The sequence below is a fragment of the Natator depressus genome, chromosome 2 (assembly GCF_965152275.1).
Source record: "Natator depressus isolate rNatDep1 chromosome 2, rNatDep2.hap1, whole genome shotgun sequence".
NCBI lineage: Eukaryota > Metazoa > Chordata > Testudines > Cheloniidae > Natator > Natator depressus.
The window spans coordinates 218,638,508-218,665,994 of NC_134235.1; the positions used below are offsets into that span (position 1 = coordinate 218,638,508).

The 27,487-nt window shown below is 40.4% G+C and overlaps 1 protein-coding gene across 3 annotated transcripts in view; it reads left to right on the forward strand.

Annotated features, from left to right (window-relative positions):
- Positions 1-27,487, forward strand: part of CDK6 (cyclin dependent kinase 6) — a 184,332-nt gene that overhangs the window by 63,977 nt on the left and 92,868 nt on the right. For all 3 annotated transcript variants that reach the window (XM_074945919.1, XM_074945920.1, XM_074945921.1), the window contains exon 4: positions 21,693-21,860. In XM_074945919.1, coding sequence (XP_074802020.1) covers positions 21,693-21,860 — 168 coding nt within the window. The remainder of the gene's footprint in view (positions 1-21,692; positions 21,861-27,487) is intronic.

Below are 27,487 nucleotides of genomic sequence, written 5' to 3' on the forward strand. Positions count from 1 at the left end.
CAGACGTTATCCCTGAGGTTAAACAAGTGGATACAATTAGCAGCTATCCACAGACAGCTGGAGGGAAGGAGAAGCCTAGATGTGGGCCCCACAGCAATGTGTCTTTCCTGTTAGTGAGGCGTGTCTGCGATCAACATATGCCATATTTTAACCCTTAAAGGGGTTTGATTAGGTAAAAAAGAGCAATTACACCATGCAGTATCATCAATCCCCCAGAAAAGAGCTGCAGGACTGAATGAGTAGAATTTTTTAGTTTACGGAGGTAGACTTCAGTTTGTGTGGCTGATGAGGTGCGTGTGTGAGTGTGTGTGGAGGTGGTGAATTGACTCTTCAGCTGTCATAACTTAGTGTTTATAGATTCTGGCAACAAATGTGATGGTGCTTGCATTGAACTCCTCTCAGTATCATTCTGAGCTGGTTAAAATGACTTGGCTCCAGCTTTTCTACTTTTCTAAGATGAGTGATCTCTGACTACATTAACGAATCTTTATCAGGCATTGTCTTGAGTGATGATATCCTTATGATGTTCCCAGTGTACAGCTTGGGGGGACTCACAAGCAAAGTTGTAGAAGGGGAAAGGGAAAAGGTCCTGGATGAGAGAAGAATTTATAAATTAAATATGCTAGAAGCATCCAAAAGTCTTTTTTAAAAGACTGAAATTATAAAACCCTCCTGAGCTAGTGACAGCGCTGTGTGAGTACATGCTGTGCTCCAGGATAGATCAGGTTAGCCAATGGGGAATCTGGTTCCCAGCATAGAAAAAATAAGAGGCCAGTTACATCAATCCGTCACAGTTTTCCTTGTTAAAAGGGTTGACCAGTGTAGGAACCAGGACCGGTGTGAAAAATGAACCTCAAAACTTCACATGAAACTCTGCCCAACCTACCAAACTTCTCCTGGTTTCCTGTTGACAGTTTTGTATGTTATCTATCCCAAAACAGACACTCAAGCAGGTTTCAGGGCTGGTGCAAGCAAATTTTGGAGCGGTTTTTAATGCTGTTTGTTTGGGTTCACTAATTGAAAGGACCAGGATTCAATGTGTTTCTCTCCCCCTTCCTGCTCCACGCTCCTTTGCCATGCCAACTTTGTGTCCACAACAGGTATATTTATAGAACAAATTAGGGAGATGGTGAATGGGGGTTCCTGTTAAACAGAAGGACGAAAGAACCTGTGATGTGCCTCAACCAGGGACATGATAAAGGTGGCAAGGCCCCGAAATTTTATTAGGTGCTCAAGGCATTATCATGACAATGCTTATTCAGCATGAGACACCTCACAATCCATCCCAGGAGCTCTAGCACATGAGCAGTAAACATTGCACTAATTTTGGTGGACCTCATGACCTGGGTCTCCGTGTTCCTGCTGATTTGGTAGCAATCATTGATCTGATAGGTAAACTTGACATGGCCCAAGTGAGTAACCAAATTGGCCATATATATATATATATATATATATATATATATTGTATGCACGTAGAGAAGTTCTAAAACTAAAGACTGGAGGAAAGCTGACAGGCGTAGAGGAGCACATGGTTCAAACAGATACATCCCGTAGAGGAGGATTTATTAAAGGAGGTACTCTGTATCCTATGAAAGAGGAGAGGATAGAAATTGATAAAGTATAGGCTGGAGCTGAAGAGAAACAGTCAAACAAAAATAATCAATGGGACACGATAGTACCAAGGTACAAAATATGTAGGATTGACAGAGTTTGTTGCACTGGTGGAGGAGTGGTCCTATATGTCAAAGGTGGCTGAACCACGCTCTTTTACAGTTAAAATGCGACTCGCGGAGGCCTGCCACACACACCCATTCTCTCCTACCAGACTGGGGGTGAGTGTGGGAGGGAGCTCGGGGCTTCTGCCTGCAGCAGGGCGGTGGTGCTTGGGGCTTCTGCCTGAGATGACTGGTGCCTGCTGAGAGTGGCGTGGCACAACTTAAGGGTTTTCCCCCCCAACAGCTTGATTCATGCCCCCCAGGCACACACCTCCCTCTTTCCCTCAGCAGCACCTCCCTGCAGCTCCCAGGTGTTAGCTCCGCATGGAGAGGCAGCAACAAACATCTGGGAGCTGGAGGGCGGGACCGCTGCTTTAGCTCCACAGGGAGAGGCAGCAGCAAAAGCAGCAGCTTTCCCTGAAACTCCCAGCTGTTTGCCACTGCCTCTGGCCATAGCTCCCAGCTGGTTGGCTCCAGCAGCTGCCATGCAGGGAGGGAGCCCCGCAGCACCATGTGACCAAGCGGGGCTAGCAAACCCTGGCAAAAATCTGGGGGAGCACGTAAGTGCTGGAGCCCACAAGGGGAGAGGCAGTTCCGGACTTAGTCCTAAGTGGAACACAGCATCTGGTCCAAGAGTTGAACATCCCTGAACTGATTGGTAATAGTGACCATAATATAATTAAATGTAACAATATCCTTGTAGGGAGAAAATACCAAAGAAACCCACCACAGTAGCATTTAACTACAAGAAGGAGAAAACACAAAAATGAGAAAGCTAGTACTTTTGTTTTAAGTTCCTTTGTAATTGTGCTTGCAATCTTGTTTTTAATTAAGTAAAGGCATCCATTTTTGACACTGCAGTACCTCAGTCAATTTTTGGAAGTTTTGGTTCTTTGCAATACCTAGCTGTTTCAGATTGAGCAACAAAAGGAAGGACACAATGGGGGCACCCCACCAAATACAGTAGTATCAACAGCTGTCCTGGTTTGGATGGTGGTGTCCCTATTTGCAGGACATTGTTCTCCCCAGATGCATGTCTTGGCTGGCTTGAGATCATCACAGGGTTATGTAGAGCTTGCACTGAAGAAACAATGTTAATAGGAGGCTTACCACCAGGTAGGTAGGGACCTACAAAGCAGTCATGATAGCATCCAGAAGTCCTAGTGAAAAGTTTTGTTTGTTTACTTATTTAGGCCCAGATCTATAAATCCTATACGAGCTTTGCCTCTTGTAGGTTTTTCTGCCAGGCACAAACTGTGGAAAGGTTTATGGGTCGGAAAAGCAGTTGTAAATTACAAAATTGCTTTCCCCGACTGTAAAAATCTCACACCCAGACAAGAGCTAGGAAATAGCCCCACATTTGCCAGTTTCTCTTAAAGTGTTAAAAAGAAATTCCCCACCTGTTCTGATTTGCTTTGTGTGTATTTTCTTATAAAAATACTAGTAGCCAAAAGAGGAAAGTTTAAGATGGCTAATTTGCATGTCTGGTAATTCCACTTTGACAGGAATATGTAGTATGCAGAATTACTGAAAATGTGCACAGTTGGACAAGAGCTGTATCGATTGTTTTGCAAACATGCAAATTACTTTTATCTAGTGTGAATGTTTAACAGCAGATTCAGTAAAACTTGAAAGATGTGAATTACAAAAAAAGGTCCTTAGATTCTAAGTCACAGAGATGGTCAGTTTAGGTGAAAAAACTTGTAGACACTTAAAATAATTTTGAATTTTAAATTAAAAGTAGGACTGTCAAGAGATTAAAAAATTAATTGTGATTACTCACGCTATTAAAAAATTAATTGTGATTAATTGCTCGATTAATCACACTGTTAAACAATAATAGAATACCATTTGTTTAAATTTTTTGGATGTTTTCTACATTTTCAAATATATTGATTTAAATTACAACACAGAATACAAAGTGTACTTTATATTTATTTTTGTTACAAATATTTGCACACTAAAAAACAAAATAAATAGTATTTTTCAATTCCCCCATTACAAGTAGTGTAGTGCAATCTCTTTATCATGAAAGTTGAACTTACAAATGTAGATTTATGTACAAAAAAACCCTGCATTCAAAAATAAAACAGTGTAAAACTTTAGAGCCTACAGGTCCACTCAGTCCTACTTCTGGTTCAGCCAACTGCTCAGACAAACAAGTTTGTTTACATTTGCAGGAGATAATGCTGCCCGCTTCTTGTTTACAATGTCACCTGAAAGTGAGAACAGGCATTCACATGGCACTGTTGCAGCTGGTATCGCAATATATTTACATGCCAGATGCGCTAAGGATTCATAGTCCCTTCATGCTTCAACCACTATAGAGGATGTGCGTCCATGCTGATGATGGGTTCTGCTCGATAACAGTCCAAACGCATGTTCATTTTCATCATCCGTGTCGGATGCCACTAGCAGAAGATTAATTTTCTTTTCTGGTGGTTTGGGTTCTGTAGTTTCTGTGTCCGTGTGTTGCTCTGAAGACTTATGAAAGAATGCTCCACAACTCCTCCCTCTAAGATTTTGGAAGGCACGTAAGATTCTTAAACCTTGGGTCGAGTGCTGTAGCTATCTTTAGAAATCTCACATTGGTACCTTCTTTGAGTTTTGGCAAATCTGCAGTGAGAGTGTTCTTAAAACAAGTAACATGTGTTGGGTCATCATCCGAGACTGCTATAACATGAAATATATGGCAGAATGCGGGTAAAACAGAGCAGGAGACATACAATTCTTCCCCCAGGAGTTCAGTCACAAATGTAATTAATGCGTTATTTTTTTAACGAGTCTCATCAGCATTAAAGTATGTTCTCTGGAATGGTGGCCAGCACATGAAGGGGCATACGAATATTTAGTATATCTGGCACATAAATATCTTGTAATGCCTGCTACAAAAGTGCCATGTAAATGCCTGTTCTCACTTTTAGGTGATATTGTAAATAAGAAGCGAGCAGCATTTATCTTCTGTAAATGTAAACAAAACTTGTTTCTCTAAGTGATTACCTGAACAAGAAATAGGGCTGAGTGGACTAGTAGGTTCTAAAGTGTTACGTTATTTTGTGTTTGACTGCAGATATGTAACAAAAAAATTTCTACATTTGTAAGTTGCACTTTCATGATAAAGAGATTGCACTACAATACTTGTATGAGGTGAATTTAAAAATACTATTGCTTTTGTTTATCATTTTTACATATTCTGTGTTGTAAATGAAATCAATATATTTGAAAACAGAGAAAAATATCCAAAAATATTTAATAAATTTCAATTGATATTCTATTTTTTAACAGTGCAATTAAAACTGCAATTAATCGTGATTAATTTTTTTGAGTTAATCGCGTGAGTTAACTACGATTAATTGGCAGCCCTAATTAAAAGGTATGTCTGTATATATGTAATATATTTATTTAAATCATATATGTGTTCAGCACACATTTCTAATATGGAACTTAGTTTAGGCTTGCGGAACCATTGTGATGGCTAGTCTAAATTAGAAGCGCTACATTGGCACAGCTGCACTGCTGTAGCGTCTCTGGGGAAGACACTCTATGCCGATGGGAGAGAGCTCTCCCGTCAGCATAATAAATCCACCTCTGTGAGAGGCGGTAGCTATGTTGGCGGAAGACGCTCTCCTGCCGACATAGCGCTGTCCACACCAGTGCTTAGGTCAGTGTAACTTATGTCGTCCGGGGGCGGCTTATTCACACCCCTGAGCGACGTGAGTTATTCCAAAGTAAGTGGCAGTGTAGACCTGGCCTAAGTCAGAGGTATGGTAGAGACTTGGATTTCAGCCTTGTCTGCTTTTGCCAGTATAACCTAGAAAACAGGGTCCCCAGTGGTAGGAATTCCAGCTTTTATGGAGTTGGGGTGGTGGCAGGGCTAGATGAAGGTTCTGGGCACACTAGGCATGTGCATAGGTCCCCAGCTCCTGAAATCCCATGACTGATTTCTGAGTGTAAACTTCCATTTTAAGAAGAGCAGGTGGAGGGGTAATATGGGGATGTACATGGGGCCCCTGTTTCTCTTAATATCACCTCAATTGGTAGAGCCCTATAGCCTGTCATTGGTGCTAGCTGGTAAATGGGCCATATCTAGGGCAGAGGTCAGCACACCTTCCACATAGCCTATGACACCAAGGCTCCCTCACTCTGTGCTGAAGCTCAGCAATGTAAATACTATCATCTCTCTCCCAAGATAAAACCAGAAAGCACAATTGCTCTGTTTACACAGAGGGATTAGAATATACACATCCCTGCTTCAGTGGGTATGAATTGAGCTCAGTTTATGAACAGGGTCATGACAATGAAAGGAAAAAACTTACTCTGTATATTTCTAGCTATAAAAAGTTTATAATTGAACTTACAGGAAACTGCAGAAAAAAAAAAGATCTCAAGTTTTTTTTCTAAACTTGCACAGTAGTGACTTATCTTCAGATATAGAATACACTTTCAGATTATTTAACAAGATTAGCAAACATTATTTTTATTAGATGTTAATGTTTTCCATTGTGTTTTCTTTTTAGAATTTTGCATTCATTGGATGCATCTTTCACAGTAAGTTTTGGAGAGATTTTTATGTAATCAATTAAAGGCTGCTGCAGCTAAAAAAAAGTATTGTAAAGAAAATACTACCAAACACATAAGTCCATATATTCAGAACTTTCGGCTTGATTCTCATTTACACTAAGGCCATGTCTACACTGCCATTTATGTTAGCAAAACTTATGTCGCTCAGGAGTGTGAAAAAAACACCCCCCTGAGCAACATAAGTTTTGCGGGCATAAGTGGTAGTGTGCACAGCGCTATGTCGGAGGGAGAGCTTTCCCTGCTGACATAGGTACCACTGTTCATTGAGGTGGTTTTATTATGTCAATGGGAGAGCTCTTTCCTGTCAGCATAAAGTGGCTACACGAGTGATCTTACAGCGGCTCAGCTGCATCAGTACAGTTATGCCGCTGTAAGCTCACTAGCATAGACATGATCTAAGGCTACTTTACACCACTCTGGCAGGGTAAAATGGTCTTAATGTAAATGCGGATCAAGCCAGAATCTGTCCAAAACATTTATTTACCAAGTCATTTATGCAGTCTTGGTATTTCTGCATGAAACTGACCAATTAGTCACATATCAGTCATTTTGCACAGACAAGTGTATGCACAACTGTGGCATTTGCAAGCGCTGTCAGGTATATAAATAAGTACCCACAATTCTGAAAATTTGGTTTCAAAGGCGTATTCAACAACATTTTGTTTAGGACTTACCACTTTTAATAATAACCAAAATATTCTTTAAAATAGTGTTTAAAGGACTCCATTCGTTAAGATGTTTTAACTTTTATGAAATTACATGGGTAGATCTAAATTACATTTAGATCAGTATCTTGTGTGAATTTTTCAGAGATAGTACTCACAATATTGACTTTAATGGGACTAACACTTCACTATGCATAATGTGTGGAAGCTTTTTGCAGGATCAGGGTCAAATATTTATCATGAAAATACCAAGACCCCAAACTTTAGCAGTGTTAGTAGGTACACACCTTAAAGGGCACTTTCAGGTGACTGCTAAAGCTTTTTTAATCCCTACAGTTTCCTAACCCAAAGTAGCTTGTTCAAGCCATATTTTTTTTCCTGTTAAAAGACATTCAAAATATAACTCTTATCAGAATATATAAAAAACTACAAAATAACATTCACTAAACTAAATAAATGTAGTTCAGCAAAAATCTATGAAAAGATTAATTGTGTTCATAGTGTGTACAGCTCAAAGAGAATTACTCAAGCACTTTTACTTCATATTTAAAATGAGGTGTAAATTTGAATTAATTGTTATCATCATTCACCCTCTGGATCTGGATATGTATGTGGGATTCAGAACATTGAAAATGAGTAAACTTCCCCCTTCTTTGATTTGGGTATGTTATTAGCCTATCTCTATATATTTTTCTCTCCTTACTATTTTTAAGCACAGCATTTGTATTCTACAGAAACGAACATTTTATTTAATATGATAAAACTGGTGTATTCAACTAAACCAATGGGTCAGTGGGTCAAATGTTAACTACATTTTAATGGAACACATAATGAAGTTCATGTGTGCTCTTGGAGTTAGATGAATAATTACAGATGGAAATATCACAGCAAATTCTATGCCCAATTTTGCCATCCTTCATCATCTCAGGTAGCCCTTGGAGTAGCCCCACTGAAATCAATAGGATGACTCGGAAGTAAAATAGTACCCAAAGTGAGTAAAACTGGAGCCTTATTTAATAATGGAGTGGATTGTGGATGAAGCTATGGGAGGTAAGGAGTAAAGACGCTCCCTCCTCCCTTTGCATGGTGCACAGAAGGACTGATTAGAATGGCAGCCCCTATGATTGCCTGAGAGCCACTCACTGCAAAGGGGTTGGCAGGGGGACAGACAGAAAGTAGGTGAGGCCACGGCTGTGCCTGCTCCTCTATGTTGGCCAGTGGAGTTGGACAGCTGCATGGAGAAGAGAATGCTGTGCCCCTTAAAAGGATGTAACAACTCTACCCCTTACAGTGCAACCAGGGAGTTCTGGGAAGTCCCAACTATGGGTTCCTAGGCCAGTGTGAGGAAATTAAAAAAATAAATGTACTGTTCTTAATAGGGAGTTACTAATCATTACTAATTCCTTTGGGATTCAGTGTAATAACATTAATCATGATGAAGTATTTTGCTATTCATGTAATTCCTCAGGAATGCCATTGTTTTTTGGCATTAATTAATGTTGACTGTGTGTTAGTGTTACCTTAGAAGTGCTGTGACTATTCTGTTTAAAATAGAGCTGAGAGAATGTGAAACCTTTCAGCATTCATGCCAGCACATTTAACAATCACTATTGAACTTGAAAGTAGTTTCTTGTTTTACCTTCTGGAGTTCCTACATTACCCTGTAGGACATTTCGGGTCTACTCCTGCTCTTACTGAAATCAATGGCAGTTTTGGCAGTTCATCTCTCAAATTCTAACACGACTGACTCATTACATACCACTTTCTAAAACTCTTCTCCTTTGTTTATGCTTGTGGTTCTTTCTCGCGAACACTGGTACGGGACACATTCAGCAGCAGTATGCCAACACCTGATGTTAAAAATAGGAGCGTTCCATTTCTACAGTATAAAAAAATGAAGGATTCCAGTCCTTGTAAGATGGAGAATACTGTGCAGGTACATGGAATACTCCAGATATGGGGAGGAGAAGCATTGCTAGTTTCCAAAGGATTACAGTATTTTACCATGTTTTAGCACATAAGTGACAAAAGAGGTAAGCAGGGCCAATGGAAAAGCGTCTTGTCACAATACTGTGCTTTAGCCTCTCTCTGCATATGAGAGAGTCCCTCTACTGTTGCCCTTCAGTGATAGGACCAAACTTTTCCACGTGCTTCAGGAAGTTGCTCCTTCCAGTGATGGTAGGAACTCAGTGCAGAAGATAAAATCATAACCTCTAGTTTCACAGGAATCAGATGTGGCTTCACTTTCCTAGCTACCAGCCAGTGGAAGGGGAAAACTGCACCCCACAAAATCAGTAGCCGTGGATAGATATGCTGCCTCTATGTACATGGGAGATCCAGGATGTATTCTACCGCCTAGCAGTCTTTCCAAGGTGGTGCAGCTCTGTGCCACCTCTTACTATGGCCTGTGCCTAAATGGGAAAATCTAGCCCTTAAACCTTTAATATATGAATTCTTTTCTCTCTAAGATATGTAATATTGTCAGCAGCCATGTACTATGTACTTTTTTGTAAATCTGTACCACAGCTATATTTAATTAAATATAGGGGATGAGGCAGTTGACTAGGAAGCTAGATTAATTGTGCATTCATGCACAATGCAGTCTTTCTTCAGTGCAGTTCAGAGGCTACAAATTTAGAAGGCCTGTATATGACAAAAAACATTCACTACTTCTCTGTGTTGTATATTTAGGATAATGGTAAATAACAATAAAGACAGGTAAGTGCTACAGAGCAATCTGGGTTGCTTGGTAACCTGGGAGGGACGTGAACAAAATGCATTTTAATGCAGCCAAAACCAAGGTCATACACCTAGAAACAAAGAACTCATGTCACACTTACAGAATGGTGAACTGTGTTTTGGATATCAGTGACTCCGGAAGGAACTTACGGATCATGGTGGATAACCAGATGAACCCAAGCTCCCCGTGTGATAGAGAGGCTAAGAGAGCTATGTAAATCTTGGATGTACGAGCAGTGGAATATCAAGTAGAAGTAGGGAGTTTGTTTTACCCTGTATACAGCATTAGGGAGACCATCACTGGACTTCTGTATCCAGTTGAGGTGTCCGCATTTCAAAAAAAAAGTTGACAAATTGGAAAGGGTTCAGAAAAGGGCTACAAAATGATTTGAGGTCTGGAAAAACTGTTATACAGTGATGGACGAAAGAAGCTCAATCTATGTAGTTTAACAAAGAAAAGGCTAAGAGGTGAATTGATCATGGTCTTTAAGTACCTACATGGAGAAAAGATTTCGGATAGAACTGTATCTAAAAGCCTGAACTGCTACAGCTTGAACTAAAGAGTCGAGGCTCCATAGCTGGGGGCAGTAACAACTCATATCCTCAGCCAAACTGCAAAGAGAGGATTTGTAACACTCACTCACCCATGAGCTGCGCTAGCATACACAGAGTAGTACTAAAGGATGCTACACGTATAAAAGTGATATTTCTATTATAGGAAAATTCATGATGTGTTATCATTATTTGAGAAATATTCTTCACTCTAAGGACGTGACATGCAACCCTTATTCTTGCTGGTGAATACCTACTCAGGCGAGTAATACAATTTCTATCAGTTGCCTAAGGGTTGCCCAAATAGGTGCTTTATGAACTTAGTAGAAAAATCATGTGTAAAATGCACTGTACGTTGGAAGAATTGGGTTCATTTTCAAAGTCTCATTGTTTGGTCTAAATAACACTGATTTTTCAGTGGAACATGCAAAAAAAAAGTCTCCTCAGTAAGGGTTTTTTCCATAGCAAATTTCAACTTTCTGCCTCCCACTGTTTCCACTACAAGATTGTAAATTAAAAAAAGTTACATTTTTCTATGTGGTGAAAGTGTAATTTTTCACTCTGCCCCAAAATGGCTCAATCATTTTTGCTGAATCTTAGAACAAACAAACAAAAAACAATACCTTTGGATAGAGACCAAACCTATAAAACCTAACATGAATGGTAAAAATGTGGGAGTTATGGTCCTCTGAAAACAGGAGGTTAGGTTAGCGTGGAAATGGGTATGCAACCTTAACTTTAGCAACCATCATGACAACTTCTGTAATATGATCTGATGGTAGTAGGAATTGCAAATCTGCGGCGAGAGACACTATTATAGTCTGTGTTTACACGGACACAATATCCTAGGAAAGATGAATTTATATAAATTCAACAGATAATTGTTTATTACTCATAATAAATGATTCTCCCAATTTATCTGTCAACACAAGCATCTCCATGCTGCATCTGGCAAGGTGGAGATTATAACACTTTTCAACAATCTTTTGAAAAATGTTTGACCAGTAATAGAATTTATGCTATGGCCAGATGCCACAGGAAAGTTTTGTGGGGAAAAGTAAAACAACATGCTACAAACTACTCTTTGAAGTTGACAAGGGACCTCTTGCAAGGAATGTACTTTCATGTGCTTTGTGTGAGGTCTAGTAGACCATAGAATAGTCTCCCAGGTAAGAATTGGTAGAACAATTAATTGTGAAAAATATTCATTGCAAATTTCTTTCTTTCTGTTTGCTAATCAACTTAGATTTTTACAAATCTATTCACTATTACTAATTATTATATTAACAGTTTATGCAAACAAATGTCAAATTATAAACTGTTCATCAGTCACCTGATAATTCAGGATTCACTATTCATACAGTATAACTGGTGACATATGTCACATGGTATTGTTTCTGCTCCCTGACTGGATGGCTGAAACTTTAGAAGAAGGACAATAACAAATACTGATTAGCAAATATTACTTTATTGATACAAAATTCCTCTATTCACAAATGAATTCAGGTAATAAAATTATTTATTCCCCAAAGATCTGTGTAAATAAAAACCCATTCACGCATATGTTTGCAAATAACAAGGAGCACAGGCATAGCATAAACAAAGAGCTGTTTAGAATAAAAACTAAACTGGAAAAAACACCCGAAAATATCCTGTATGGACAAATCCTGCTTTAGTTGGAAGACGGACTGAAGTATATAATAGTTTTTTCCTTCTTTAACTCATTTGACACTGTAATAATTACCCACTATTTTTAGACACTTATAACTTCAGGGGGAAAAATTCCCTTTTAACTGACATTTTCCTTGTGACTTTTTTGCAGAGGGATGTCATTTGAAGAAATGTATCCATTTCTAAGTTATGTGGGAGGTGGAAAAAATTTCCCCTTTCCATTTTAAAACATTCTAATGCCTCCTTTTTTAGTCCTGGCTGAAAGAAAAGCATCTGATGTTTGAAATAGGAGACATCACCTATAACTAATACTTGTGGAGGAGAATTGTCTTTGCTGGGTTTGAAGGAAGAGTGCAAAAATAAAAATGTATAAGTGTTTGAAAAATCATTTTTGACATGCTCAGTGACTGTGTAATTAGTTTATACACCTGGAAAAACCTGGGGCATGTAGAAGTGCCAGAAAGAAGGACCCTCTAGAGACCATTTCTCATATCCACTAAATTCACAACATGTATCATATCTGGTAATATGAAGCTGGAATAAAATTTAGGTAACTTAGACAAAAAAATTCTTTATGTGGTTAAAGTTAACCATGTGCTTTAGTGCTTTGCTGGATCAGCACCTTATCTCCTAGGAGATTGATCCAAAGGCCATTGGGCTTTGGATCAGGCTGTACAAACACAGAGTGACAGAATATAAAACTTATTGATTATAGTATAGGTATGTATGCACAAAATCGTAGTCACATTTTCTCCACAGTTCCTCAACTACAAAGAGAAACTACACAAACAGAAGTCGATTCAGTAACCATAGAGCTTGGCAACATGGTGGGGTAATGCACTGTATGCGGGTGTGATTTCTAAAGTGCATTAACGTGTTGCATATTAATTGGTCTGTGTAGACCCTGCTGGTGTGTACTGAAGCACGCATTAACATAATACTGTTTCAAACAGCACAACAGTCTACACAGACCAATGAATGCACAAATGTTAGTGTGCTTTATCCCTCTGTGTAGACAAACCTTTGGATATCTTATTGTCAGAGGCTCAAAACTTCAATCAAAACCACATTCAACAAAAGGTCTCCATTTTACGTGGAAGGTGTGATGCATGTGCAAGATAACAGTTGGCAGGTTAAGGGTCAGGTTAAGGATGTTTCGTTCACCTTATTTGCAGCATGTCCATGCTTCCTAATGTTAGAAGTTTCCACTATGAAAAATTCCTAAAGAATTTAATATGGATGAAAGAAATAAATGTCTATAGAAATTACTCTAAAAGCTATAGAATTTAATGAAGATTAATCTTTTTTAAAAAATTGGTTTATTTGAACCATTCTAGAGGATTATGTCCCTACTGAGAATGTTGATCTTACTTACAAGATGGGAGACAGTATCCTGGAATGCAGTGACACTGAAAAAGACTTAGGAGTAATGATAGATAATCAATCGAGATATTAGTTTCCTGTGTGATGCTGTAGCTCAGGGGTGAGCAAACTTTTTGGCCCGAGGGCCACATCTGGGTATGGAAATTGTATGGCGGGTCATGAATGCTCATGAAATTGGGGTTGAAGTGCGGGAGGGGGATCATGGCTGGGGCAAAGGGTTGGGGTGCTGGAGCAGTTCAGGGGTGCAGACTCTGGGTAGCACTTACCTCAAGCATCTCCCAGAAGCAGCAGCATGTCCCCGCTCCAGCTCCTATGCAGAGGCGCAACCAGGTGGCTCTGCTGCGTGCTGCCCCATCCGCAGGTGCCGCCCCTGCATCTCCCATTGGCCACAGTTCCTGGTCAATGGAAGCTGTGGGGGCGGTGCTTGGGGTGGGGGCAGCATGTGGAGCTCTGGCTGCCCCTATGTATAGGAGCCGGAGAGGGGACATGCCGCTGCTTCTGGGAGCTGCACAGAGCAGCCCCAAGCCCTGCTCCCCAGCGGGAGCTTGACCGGATTAAAACGGCTATCGGGCCAGATGCAGCCCATGGGCCGTAGTTTGCCCACCCTTGCTGTAGCTAAGTGGGTGAATGGGATCTTTGGGTATATAAGTAGTGGAATGTCAAGTAGGAGTAAGGAGATGGTTTTACCCTTGTATACAGCATTAGTGAGACCATTGCTGGAATACTGTGTTCAGTTCTGGTGTCCATACTTCCAAAAGGATGTTGAAAAATTGGAAGGGTTCAGAAAAGAGGTACAAGAATGATTTGAGGTTTGAAAAACATGCCGTACAGCGAGAGAATTAAGAAGCTCGGTCTCTTTAGTTTCTCTAACAGAAGGTTAAGAGGTGACTTGATCATTATCTACCAGCACCTACACAAGGAAGAGATTTCTGATAGCAAAGGGCTCTTGAACCTAGTAGACAAAGACAGAACAAAACTCAGTGTTTGGAAGGTGAAGTTAAACTAATTAAGACTGGAAATAAGGTGCAGATTTTTAACATAGGGTAGTTAACTATTGAAACAACTTACCTAAAGACATGGTAGATTCTCTATCACTTTAAGTCTTTAAACCAAGGCTGATGTTTTTATGAGAGATCTATTATAAGTCAAACAGAAATTATGGGCAATTACTGTGTATGCAGGAGGTCAGACTAAATTATCATAATGACCCCATCGAGCCTTAAAATGTATCAATCCATGAATTCCATATTACATTCTCAAGGTCAAAAGACCTATGTAAAAGTTAGACAGATAAGATCGGTGAGGTAATATCTTGTATTGGACCAACTTCTATTGGTGAGAGAGACAAGCTTTCGAGCTTACATAGAGCTCTTTTTCAGAGCTCTTTTATTCAACTAAATACAAGGTGGAACGGATTGTTTAGCATAAGTGGTTAACACATGTCAAGGGTCCATTCAAGGTGAAGGGCCTCTTAACACCTCTTCAGTCAGAGAGAAAAAGGGGGAGGAAAAGGTGGGGATTGGGTTAAGTGGATTATAGATTGTTGTAATAAGTGTATCTATTCAGTGCATGATTTTTGGTGTCTAGCAAAATTATGAATTTAAGATCCCAAGTTCATCTTTTGAAGGTGGTGTTCAGGTTTTCTTTGACGGTGAGGACTGAGAGGTCAGATATAGAGTGATTGTTCAGTGAAAAGTGTTCACCCACAGGTGATATGGTATTTTTGTCTGTTATCATTTTTGTCTGTGAGTTCATTTGAGAGCATAGTGATTGTGTGGTTTCACCCACATAGTTGTTGTTGGGGCATTTAGTGCACTGGATGAGGTACACCACACATTGTGCTAGAGATGTATAGGACCCTTGGATTTTGAAAGGTGTGTTGCCGGGGTAGCAGGAGGATGTTGATCATGGTAGCAGTAGAGATGTGTCTACAGGTTTTGCCTCTGTTTTATTGGCAGGGTCTGGTGCTGCTTGAGTTGGTATGTCCTGGTCTGTGGGGAGTGTGCTTCTGATGATGAGCTTGGAGAGGTTGCGGCGGCGGGGGATATTGCAGGTCAGAAGAAGGGGTTTAGGAAAGATTTATTTCAGGATGAGGTTCCCATCGATTACCGGTGGTAATTGTTTGATACAAGCGGAAGATTGGTCAAATGACCAAGGAGGAGTATAAAAATATTCCTCAGGCCTGCAGGAGCGAAATCAGGAAGGCCAAATCATGCTTGGAGTTGCAGCTAGCAAGGGATGTTAAGAGTAACAAGAAGGGTTTCTTCACGTATGTTAGCAACAAGAAGGTGGTCAAGGAAAGTGTGGGCCCCTTACTGAATGAAGGAGGCAACCTAGTGACAGAGGATGTGGAAAAAGCTAATGTACTCAATGCTTTTTTTGCCTCTGTCTTCACAAACAAGGTCAGCTCCCAGACTACTGCAGTGGGCAGCACAGTATGGGGAGAAGGTGACCAGCCTTCTGTGGAGAAAGAAGTGGTTCAGGACTATTTAGAAAAGTTGGATGAGCACAAGTCCATGGGGTTGGATGCACTGCATCTGAGGGTGCTAAAGGAATTGGCTGATTTGATTGCAGAACCATTGGCCATTATCTTTGAAAACTCGTGGTGACTGGAAAAAGGCTAATGTAGTGCCCATCTTTAAAAAAGGGAAGAAGGAGGATCCTGGGAACTACAGGCCAGTCAGCCTCACCTCAGTCCCTGGAAAAATCATGGAGCAGGTCCTCAAGGAATCAATTTTGAAGCACTTAGAGGAGAGGAAAGTGATCGGGAACAGTCAGCATGGATTCACCAAGGGCAAGTCATGCCTGACTAACCTAATTGCCTTCTTTGACGAGATAACTGGCTCTGTGGATGAGGGGGAAACAGTGGATGTGTTATTCCTGGACTTTAGCAAAGTTTTTGACACGGTCTCCCACAGTATTCTTGCCAGCAATTTAAAGAAGTATGGGCTGGATGAATGGACTATAAGGTGGTTAGAAAGCTGGCTAGATCATCGGGCTCAATGGGTAGGGATCAATGGCTCCATGTCTAGTTGCAGCCGGTATCAAGCAGAGTGCCCCAAGGGTCGGTCCTTGGGCCAGTTTTGTTCAATATCTTCATTAACGATCTGGAGGATGGCGTGGCTTGCACCCTCAGCAAATTTGCAGATGACACTAAACTGGGAGGATGTGCTGGAAGGCAGGGATAGGATACAGAGGGACTTAGACAAATTAGAGGATTGGGCCAAAAGAAATCTTATGAGGTTCAACAAGGACAAGTGCAGAGTCCTGCACTTAGGACAAAAGAATCCCATGCACTGCTACAGAATAGGGACCGAGCGGCTAGGCAGCAGTTCTGCAGAAAAGGACCTAGGGGTTACAGTGGATGAGAAGCTGGATATGAGTCAACAGTGTGCCCTTGTTGCCAAAAAGGCTAACAGCATTTTGGGCTGTATAAGTAGGAGCATTGCCAGCAGATCGAGGGACGTGATCATTCCCCTCTATTCAGCATTGGTGAGGCCTCATCTGGAGTACTGTGTCCAGTTTTGGGCCCCACGCTATAAGAAGGATTTGGAAAAATTGGAAAGAGTCCAGTGAAGGGCAACAAAAATGATTAGGGGGCTGGAGCATATGACTTATGAGGAGAAGCTGAGGGAACTGGGATTATTTAGTCTGCAGAAGAGAAGAGTGAGGGGGGATTTGATAGCTGCTTTCAACTACCTGAAAGGGGGTTCCAAAGAGGATGGATATAGACTATTCTCAGTGGTACCAGATTACAGAATGAGGAGTAATGGTCTCAAGTTGCAATGGGGGAGGTTTACGTTGGATATTAGGAAAAACTTTTTCACTAGGAGGGTAGTGAAACACTGGAATGGGGTTACCTAGGGAGGTGGTGGAATCTCCTTCCTTAGATGTTTTTAAGATCAGGCTTGACAAAGCCCTGGCTGGGATGATTTAGTTTGGGATTGGTCCTGCTTTGAGCAGGGGGTTGGATTAGATGACCTCCTGAGGTCCCTTCCAACCCTGATATTCTATGATTCTATGATGCTTCCTATGGGTTCCAGTATGGGGTAGTAGGTGACAACTCGAGGTCTGTGCTTGGAGGGGGTTTTATTTCTGTATTGAAGCAGATTTTCTTGGTGTATTTTCGTGTCCCATTCCATTATGCGATCTACTTCTTTGGTGGAGCGTCCTTGTTTGGTGAAGATGGTTTTAAGTGTGTTAAGATTTTTAACTTTCTCCTCGGATCATATTCTGTGGTATCTGAGTGCCTGGCTGTAGATAACAGATTTCTGGGTGTGTTTAGGGTGGTACTGGATCTGTGAAGGTAGGTGTGGTGATCCTCTGGGTTTCTTGTATATAGTTGTCTGTAGGGTTCTACTGTTGAAGGTGATTGTGGTGTCTAGGAAGCAAATGCTAGTGTGAGAGTGTTCTAGAGAGAGTTTAATGGATGGGGTGGTTGTTGAAGTTGTGGTGGAAATCTGTAAGGGAATTTAGGTTGTCTGTCCAGAGGATGAAAATATCATTGATATATCTCAGGTATATTATTGGTTTCATGGTGCATTTGTCCAGAAATTCTTCTTCAGGATGGTCTGTGAAGAGGTTGGCATATTGGGGAGCCATCTTGATACCCATGGCTGTTCCCATGGTTTGGACAAAGTTTTGTTGAATGTAAAATTGTTATGGGTGAGGATGAAATGGAGGAATTTGACTGTGTGTTTGGGGTGGATATCTCTGGGTTGTTCATTATCTTGTCAATATTTGAGACAGGCAGCAATGCCATCATTGTGAGGGATGTTGATGTGCAGGACTGGGACATTCATGGTGGCAAAGATGGTGTTCTGAGGGAGGCTATTAATGTTGTGGAGTTCCTGGAGGAAGTCAATTGTGTCCTTGCTGAAGCTGGCCCTTCGTGTGGTGAGTGGTTGGAGGATGGTTTCTGTGAGTCCCAGTACGCCTTCAATAAGAGTGCTGTGGCCGGATACGATGGGTCTACCTGGGTTTCCTTGTCTGTGCACCTTGGGAAGCACGTAGAAGGTCCCTGAGGAGTTCATGTGGGATGAGGTTGTAGAGTTTCTCTTGGAGTTGTTTGGGGAAAGATTTGATGATATCCTTAAATTCCTAGATAAAATGTGGTAGTGGTGGTGGTGTCTTTGAGTTCTATATAGTAGCTGATATCGGAGAGCTGTCACTTGGCCTTGTTAACGTAGTCATCACAGTTGAGGACTATGATGGTGGCTCTTTGTCTGCTGTTTTGATCATTTGGTAGTTGGATTTCAGGGACTGTGTAGTTGTCCTTTTGGTGTGGAGAGATTGTGGTGGATATGATGTTTGTGTTAGGGGGCTTATTCCTTCACCCACTTACTTCCCTGGTCCTTCTCACATGAACAGAGAGCAACAATACCCGAAGTCCAAAGGTGCAAACAATTCGATATTTATTGGGGTGAACTTCCAGCAAGCATGATTCCAGTTTCCTTCCTTAGTATCCTCCTTCCCAGTTCTGACACCACAGAGCCTTACACTTGTGTCCCTGTTCCCATTCCTGCCCTTAGCAAAACATGATTCCAGTTTCCTTCCCCCATTCCCTGTTCCCATTTCCCCCCTTAGGAAAACATGATTCCAATTTCCTTACCCCCATTCCCTGTTCCTATTTCCCGCACCCACACACCCACTCCCACCCACCCCCACCCCCTCACTTCCTGATTGACTGCAGATTATATAGTAAAACTTGAGTTCTGCTTTGCTATACCTTAACCAATCATTTTCCTGAAATTTAACTAACCAATCCTAACATATTGTAACATGAAAAAAGAAAAGGAGTACTTGTGGCACCTTAGAGACTAACCAGTTTATTTGATCATGAGCTTTCGTGAGCTACAGCTCACTTCATCGGATGCATAGCATATTGTGGAAACTGCAGAAGACATTATATACACACAGAGACCATGTGTATATAATGTCTTCTGCAGTTTCCACAATATGCTATGCATCCGATGAAGTGAGCTGTAGCTCACGAAAGCTCATGCTCAAATAAACTGGTTAGTCTCTAAGGTGCCACAAGTACTCCTTTTCTTTTTTCTTTTTACGAATACAGACTAACACGGCTGTTACTCTGAAACCTGTCATATTGTAACATGATTATGTAACCAATTATATCCCACCACCTTAATTAGTTTACAGCCAGCAAAATTAATTATACAGCAGACAGGAACAATCACAGAACCAGACAGAGATTATACAGACAAACAATAGCAAAGTAGGAACTATAATGACAAAACAATACAGAAGTGAGGATATCACATCCCAGCTATTGATAAGTGAGTTCTTGCCAGACAGGATGCTATCAAACTAAGTTTCCTTTTACATTTTCTAGGCACTTCCCTTTCTCTGGAGGTGATAGGCACTATCAGGACAGGATTGTATTCCTAAGAGCCCAATAGCACCTTCTTTCAATGTGACTAGTTTGGAATGTGAGGATGTGACCGTTCACTTCCCAGCTTATGGCTGCCTCTGTTGCTTAGCCAAAGGCCTTAGCCTAAGCACAGGGCCTCAGACTGTCACAGTAAGAGAAGGCCCTTACACTGGCAGACAGTGATTTTGATTCTTTCTTTTATACCTCTATAACTAGCCAAGTGATAAGAATACACCTAAATTCTTAGACTATAGGCCTTTACAGACAGACCTGAATATCTATATCCTAATAGTTTGTTAAGCATTTCACAGTCAATTTTTTTTCCTGAAGCCATCAGTATAATGGTCAAGAGTGTGGTTTTGTCCCTTGTGGGGTTTCTAGCTAGATTATTCTATTTTCTTATGACTGTTGGTGGAGAGGTGGTAATTGGGGATGGTATCATCATTGTAATTTTCTGATAGTACTACCTTTCAGCAGTTATGCGCTGAAGTTTTGTATCCTTTGTTTTAAATGCCGGGGGGGGGGCGGGGGTTGCTCCCGATGATGTATGGAAGGGTCTGTTGGGTGGACCCCAGAGCAACAACACGAAGCATGTTCAGCTCACCTCTCCTCCCCTTTGTCTCTGTACGTTCCTTCCATCTACTTCTTCAGTTTCAGTTTTGTTGCTAATGTCTCTGGTAAATACCCTTGTGCAGGGCCTGGGGAAGGGCATATAGGACCACCAAGACAGTGAAACTGACTACACAAATTGCTGTCAAATGCACAAAATAAAGAACCTGAAAAAATTGAGAGAGAAATTTTTCTTTTATTCCTTTTACTTATTAGTGACCTTAGAAATTACCTGTAGCAATGCTAGGTACACAGTTTTCAGATGTGATTTTTGTTGTTGTTGATATTTTCTCTTGAATTTTTAAATTCTTGGATTTCTAGTGTTTGTGTTTTGAGAAGTATTTGTTGGTTGATTCCTTGCTTTTGTGTTATTGTGACTGTTGTAAAACAATGCCTAATGAACACCAATAGAAAAGTTTCTTTTGAACACTGAAAATGTTATAAAATATTGTGTCACTATAACTATGTTGTATGGAAAGCAAAAAAGTGAAACCTTATTATTTGTGTTACTGTAGTGCAGGGGTAGTCAATAGATGGACCGCAGCCAAAATCCAGACCACCAGACGCTTTTGAACAGGCCCTGAAATCTTTTTACTTACTATTTATCATCATTATTGTTGTTATTTTTTATTATTTTCTCTGGAGTCTGGACCTTGACTAGACCTTGAGACCAAGAAATTTGGACCTTGACAAAAAAAATAGTTGACTGCCCCTGCCGTAGTGCATAGAAGCCTTAGTCATGGACCAGGATCCCATTGTGCCAGGCACTACACAAACACAGAGCAAAAGATAGACCCTGACATATTTTGTAAGTTTTATACAGTAGATTGAATATAAAACTACAATTTTGACAGTGCCAATTAGCTAAGATTTAATATTCTCATATAGAGCCCAATCCTGTGCCCAGTGAAGTCCATGCTAAGGCTCCCATTGACTTCAGTGAGGCAGGACCAGGAACACATTTATTTGATGGGAATCCTTCTCCTTCAGTTATGTCCTACGTGGCTTGAAACTGAGTGCAGAACAGCTGCTTTGCCAGCTTCTGACCTAGATAATTTGCTCTTGAAGTTGTTTTGGGGGTTTATGGGCATGCTTTTGCTACAATACAGAATTTTTATCTATAATTTCTTTAACATGTTTTGATCGGTCTTCGCACTTCTGTTTATCAACATCAAATAATTTGTTCAAATAGTTCAACTAGAAATGATAATTACCTTGGCAAGTACATCTGTTCAAATCAGCTGGCTCTAGCAACATCCTGTCTAATAGGCACTTTTGTCTCTTGTGCACATATTCAAGTCAATAGTTATTTAACTTCATTTTGCAGATGTGAGACTTTGTTTATTTTTCACCTTGTGTTGATTACTATTTATTGTTTGTGTTTAGGACATGATGCTTCAGCTGTTGCGAGGGCTGGATTTTCTACATTCACACCGAGTGGTGCACCGTGATCTGAAACCACAAAATATCCTCGTGACAAGCAGTGGGCAGATAAAATTAGCTGACTTTGGCCTTGCACGAATCTATAGTTTTCAGATGGCTCTTACCTCAGTGGTAAGTTTCAGAACGTTATTTTACCCTCACTAATATGCTCTGTTCCCTATGTTATTATAGTCAATGGATCCTGAGAGTTATAACTGTGTTTTTAAACCCTCTCCATTTTAGAGCACATGTGTGTGAAGAAAAATAGCTTTCCAATTAGGACTGAGTAGTTGCTTTGGTTATTCTGCAAAAGTAAGCTATTACTGATGACTGGTTCTAAATTAGATTAATAGATTCATAGATATTAAGGCCAGAAGGGACCATTATGATCATCGAGTCTGACCTCCTGCACACGCAGGACACAGAATCTCACCCACCCACTCCTGCAATAAACCTCTCACCTATGTCTGAGCTATTGAAGTCCTCAAATCATGGTTTAAAGACTTCAAGGTGCAGAGAATCCTCCAGCAAGTGACCCATGCCCCATGCTACAGAGGAAGGCGAAAAACCCCCAGAGCCTCTTCCAATCTGCCCTGGAGGAAAATTCCTTCCCAACCCCAAATATGGCAAACAGCTGAACCCTGAGCATATGGGCAAGATTGCATAATGACTGATTAGTGGGGCTGAGGCATGGACTGGTTGTTTAAGCATAGGATAATGTGCCGGGAGCTCCCAAGTTCTAATTCCAGTTGTTATACTGACTCTCTCTGTATATAGCCTTGGGCCATCCGATTATTGTATTATTTTCAAAAGTGCTGACGTTATTTAAGAGAACAAGTCCTATTGTCTTGCTCCTAAATCACATTGGTACTTTTGAAAATCCCACACTTAATCTTGCCATTTTTCCATATGTGTAAATGTGGATTATACTTCTTACTCCCATACTTCTCAATTGTGGTAATTAGTGAGTGATTATAAATGCATTGAGGAGTAAATGTGCTACCTGTTAGGTATTATTAGAAGTTTCTCACAGCAGTATTAGTTTGGTTTTGTGTTCTGCTTGTTAGCTCTCTTGTTTCCCTTTGCCGTCCTGAGTGCCATATATACTAGGACAGTGTCACTTATACTTAGGGCAGGAAAGGTAGGATTGCTAAGGAAAGAAACTGAAAGTAATATACGTTACATTTACATATTTTATTTTATACATTCATCCGGATCTCGTTGATAAAAAGTAATCCATTGCTATTGTTGTCCCGTGCGGCTAATCAAAATGCGGGGCCCTGTGGATGTTCCAGTTGGGAGTAGAAATTGGTGATAGGTATTTCTTTCATGCAGTTTTGTTTATGCACAAAGAATGGACAAAATCCTGCATTTGTGAACTCAGAGGGGATCAAATAGCAGGAAATAGCTTCTTTTGCTCACAGCACCAAAGTCTTTTCAGCCTGCATCCCTGACCCAAAAAACCTATCCCCAACTTCTTCCAGGGTCAGATATGCTTTTTCAGCCTCTCCCTCAGGCTCTCTCTCCCACTCAGTCTGTTCTTACCTGTTCACATTTTCTGTGTCTCCTCTCTCAAACTCCCTATGCCTCCACCTGGTTAGAATACCCAGTTAAACCCTCCACCCACTGGTACTAGTTTCTGGACAGACTCTATTAGGCCTTATTTTAGGTGTGGCCCCTTAACCATCTCTTAGTACAACTGATTTAAATGGGGGATGCAGTGTTGTAGCCGTGTGGGTCCGACGATATGAGAGAGACAAGGTGAGTGAGGTAATATCTTTTATTGGAGCAGCTTCTGTTGGTGAGAGAGACAAGCTTTTGAGCTAAAACAAAGCTCTTCTTCGGGACAGAAGTTGGTCCAATAAAATATATCACTCTTCACCCACCTGATCTCTCTTAAATGGGGAAGTCATTCACACATCAGTTTAAAGAGATTTTAACTCCGCCTATAACAAGATTTCACCCAGCCCGTAGCAATATAATTAGTTACCTGCAAGAGCCCTACCACAGTTGTAAAGCATGACAGAATGTTAGTCTGGTTTCCTGCTTCAGCATGAATGAAGACAGGAAGAAACAGAAAATCATATCATCATGTTATTAAACAGAGGGAAGTATCTTCTGCATTTCAGACATGTGCAGACTGGTAAGTCGCTGTGCTGGGTTTTTTTTTTTTTTTTTTTTTTTTTCATTGCCTGTAGAACATCTCTTAGGGACTGATCCAAAGTCCTCTGAAGACAGTAGGAATCTTTCCACTGACTTCAGTGGGCACTGGATCAGACTCTTGGAAGTATTAAAGAAGAGGGGGGTGTCATGGGTTCTCTTTGAACTTGCAGTAGCTGTTTATATGTCCGGTGATCAATCAGAAACAGTCACAGCCCCAGTATCTCTTTCCACTGAACCATAAATGGAAACTGCATCCATCTGAAATTGTGAGGAGTTGCTGAGCCTGCCAGTAGGGTTTTTTAAAATAGTCTATAAAACAAGGGAAAAGCCATGTACTAAGCTAATCAAGGATTCTTCTGTAGTCATGAATTCTGCCAGAGGAATAGAAGCAAAGGATCAGAAGCCCAAGGAACAGAACTCATTTGCTAAGGCAAGAATGCATTGAAACCTGCCTGTATTAGCCCACTGTCAGCACTCCTGGGTGAAACAGAAAGAGGTGACATTTAATATTTGGTTTGTCCAGACTGCTAAAATGGGTGATGTTAAAAACCCATTAGCTAATATGTATTTACATGGTTTTAAACACGATTCAGCCCTTACTGTAGACAAAGGGTCTGTCTAGATTAGGAGCTTGTCTACACATAAGAATTGTACCACTTTAACTATACTTATATTGTTAATGTGGTACAGTCCCCCTAGAGTGGATGCTATTGTACCAGTATAGAAGTGCTTATACCAGTATAGCTTATTCCCGGAAAGAAGAATAAGCTATACCAGCACCTTTATGCTGGTATAATGGTGTCCACACTAGGGTTTCTACTGGTATAATTATTTTGGTAAATCATATCCCTCAATCAAATAGTGATACCGATAAAACTTCCAAGTGTTGAACAGGCCTAACATAGTTGGAAACACTGCTTAGCACCGAGCATAGATGTAGTTTAGTGCCTTTAAAATCACGGTGGCTGATTATGCTGTAACCTAGTGGGGATCCTTGTTTATAACAGGACTATCTCACATGATTTTAAACATCACTGTCTAGGTAATAACTGTTGTTTAATACACATTACTGAATACGTGTTAGCTAACACATTTTAGTCTAGATGAACTTTATCTGTGGTTCGGTGATGTGCTGTGTCATTTGTTATGCATTGTTTCTTCCATTAAAATTCCATGAATAAAACTTTTATACCCGCACCCCACCACATCTCTTTCGGCAAATTATTGGTTCTTAATGCAATGAGGTCCAATTTGTAGCCCCTTCCTTGTAAGTCAATGGAAAAACTTCCATTGACTTCAGTGGGACCAAGATGCGGCCTGAAGTTTCAGTCTTTGAGGGGAATGCTCCTTTCTCGAATGGTAAAATATGGTAACCAAGACCCCTTTAGCAATGTGTCAATTTAATAAAATTCCTACACTGTAGGGGTATGGGTTGAAATACCATACATAAAAGCAATAGCATGCACAGTCAGATGACAGAAATACATTGTAGGAGCTAGCACTCTGATCCAGTGACATGAGAGTTCTGCATCATTTCCTTCAGCAGAGAGCTTACAGCAAGATAAGCTATAAGAATCATCTTTTGAGGTATCAGATCAGTCCCAAGATACATCCACATTCTTTGGTCACAAAGGAACTCTTCAGATGGGACAAAAAGAGCTTGCCATGAAAGTAATCCAGTAAAAAGAATTGACACAGCTCTAGTTCATTGGGTGCCGCAAATGAGTAACTTCAAAGCAGTTTTTCTGTGGTAGCCAGTTACTTCTACAATGCTAAAGAATTCTTCTGGCAGGTCAGTCCCCTGGGCATCGTGCTGTCATTTAAAGAAAAAGTCTCTTGATACCTCCTCCAGTAAATGAATAAAATGTTCAGGATAACATGACACATGGTTAGGGGTCAGAATACTAGTCCCAGCTGTGGTCAAACCAAGAAGTCATACAGATCTGAAATAACAGCACTAGAAAAAATCATGTCTGGGCTTTTTCTTGGATGGAGAAGAATGAATCAGTCTTTCAGTTTCATATGAAGTTAGATTGTCTTGCTGTTGGTCTTGGCTCTTGGGAACTTTTTGAATAGGCTTTGTGATAACAAGAGATGCAGCGAGGGTGGAAGGGAGAAGAAGGGTTGATATAGTTATGTAATTTTAGAGTTAAATGGATAAGTAAATGAACTGTAGCTTTTCTCTGTGGTTCAGGAAAATGGACACTACATTCTAGCGTAGGCAAAACTTTCTCTATACAGAGGGACAGGTGTCTCTTAGGATCCACTAATGAAAATGGTAGGGGCTACATTATAAAAAATAAAAAAAAAAAGCCAGTTAATATTCAGAATCTGTTAACATGCCTCTTCAATGCCAGCTGATTGCCTTAAAGAAAGGAAATATCTATGAATTGCTGGGTATCAGAAAGCAAAGTGAGATGAACACATCTAATTGTGATCACAGTGTCTAGCCCAAGCTGCGATGGTCAAGATTTTAAATCATGACATAACTCCAAAAAAATGAAGCAAAACTGTCAAGAGACTAGTGTTTGTAAAACACTCATAGTAGCCTTTTTGAAAACGTGTGGTTTAGATTAGATGGCAGAGCTGCTGACTTTTTTCCTCCCTGGAATGCAAACAAAATTGTTTTATTTTGCTTTCTTTTCCTTTAAAAATAATCTTCTTTTCAGATTTGCTCAAACTAAGGGGAAAAAAATCAGTTTCTCTGCTAATGCACTAAATTGTTTATACTGGGATCAGCTGAAGAGATTGAGAATTTTTAAAAACCCAACTCTCACTTTCAGTGAACATTTTCAGATTATGCTAGCATTTTATTTGAGTGTTTCTTCAGGATAAAGATTTTCCATCCATTTCCTGGCAGTCATTTCAGCACAAATGGTTTACAAGTCACATCATGCAGCAACTTGGATTTCATTTTGTTGGTATAGTGGCAAGGGAGCATAAAATAATTTTCACTAACTGGGCTTACTTTGTAAAAATAAATATATAAATTAGTTACAGCAACAAAAACAGTAACAAAAAAGATAGAAAATATCCTATTCCAAAGAGGAATGAATGCTTCTCTGTTTTCTACCCAATATTGCATTGTAAGATGCTAATAAATACCACCTGTTTAGTAAATAATGTGGGTGTAAGCTCTCATCTGAACTAATATATGATTTTGGAGACTGGACACAATAAGGGCAAAGGAGTGTTCCTTTTTCTTTTGGTTCCTTGTTTTTCTGGCCGCCTGATCCTGGTGCTCTGTTTCCCCTGAAACCCATACATATGTCATTTTGTACTGCACCCTGTGGAATCCTCTCACACAAAACACATAAGTAGTCCCATTGCAGTTAAATTAGGCACATGCTTAAGTAGCTTGCTGAATCACTGCTGAAATCTGGGCTCTGAGAAAGAGGTAATCCTAGGTGATTCTACCGTCATTTATTTTTCTCTCCTATAGCCCAGGCAGAAAAACATACTTTTAGACCCCATGATTGTTGTTTGTCTGAGATGACTGTCGTTTTCTCTTGTGTTGAAGAATGTAAGGCTTCTTATCACTGACATATGGGAGCTAGTGTTGTAGAGCTCTATGTAGCTCGAAAGCTTGTCTCTTT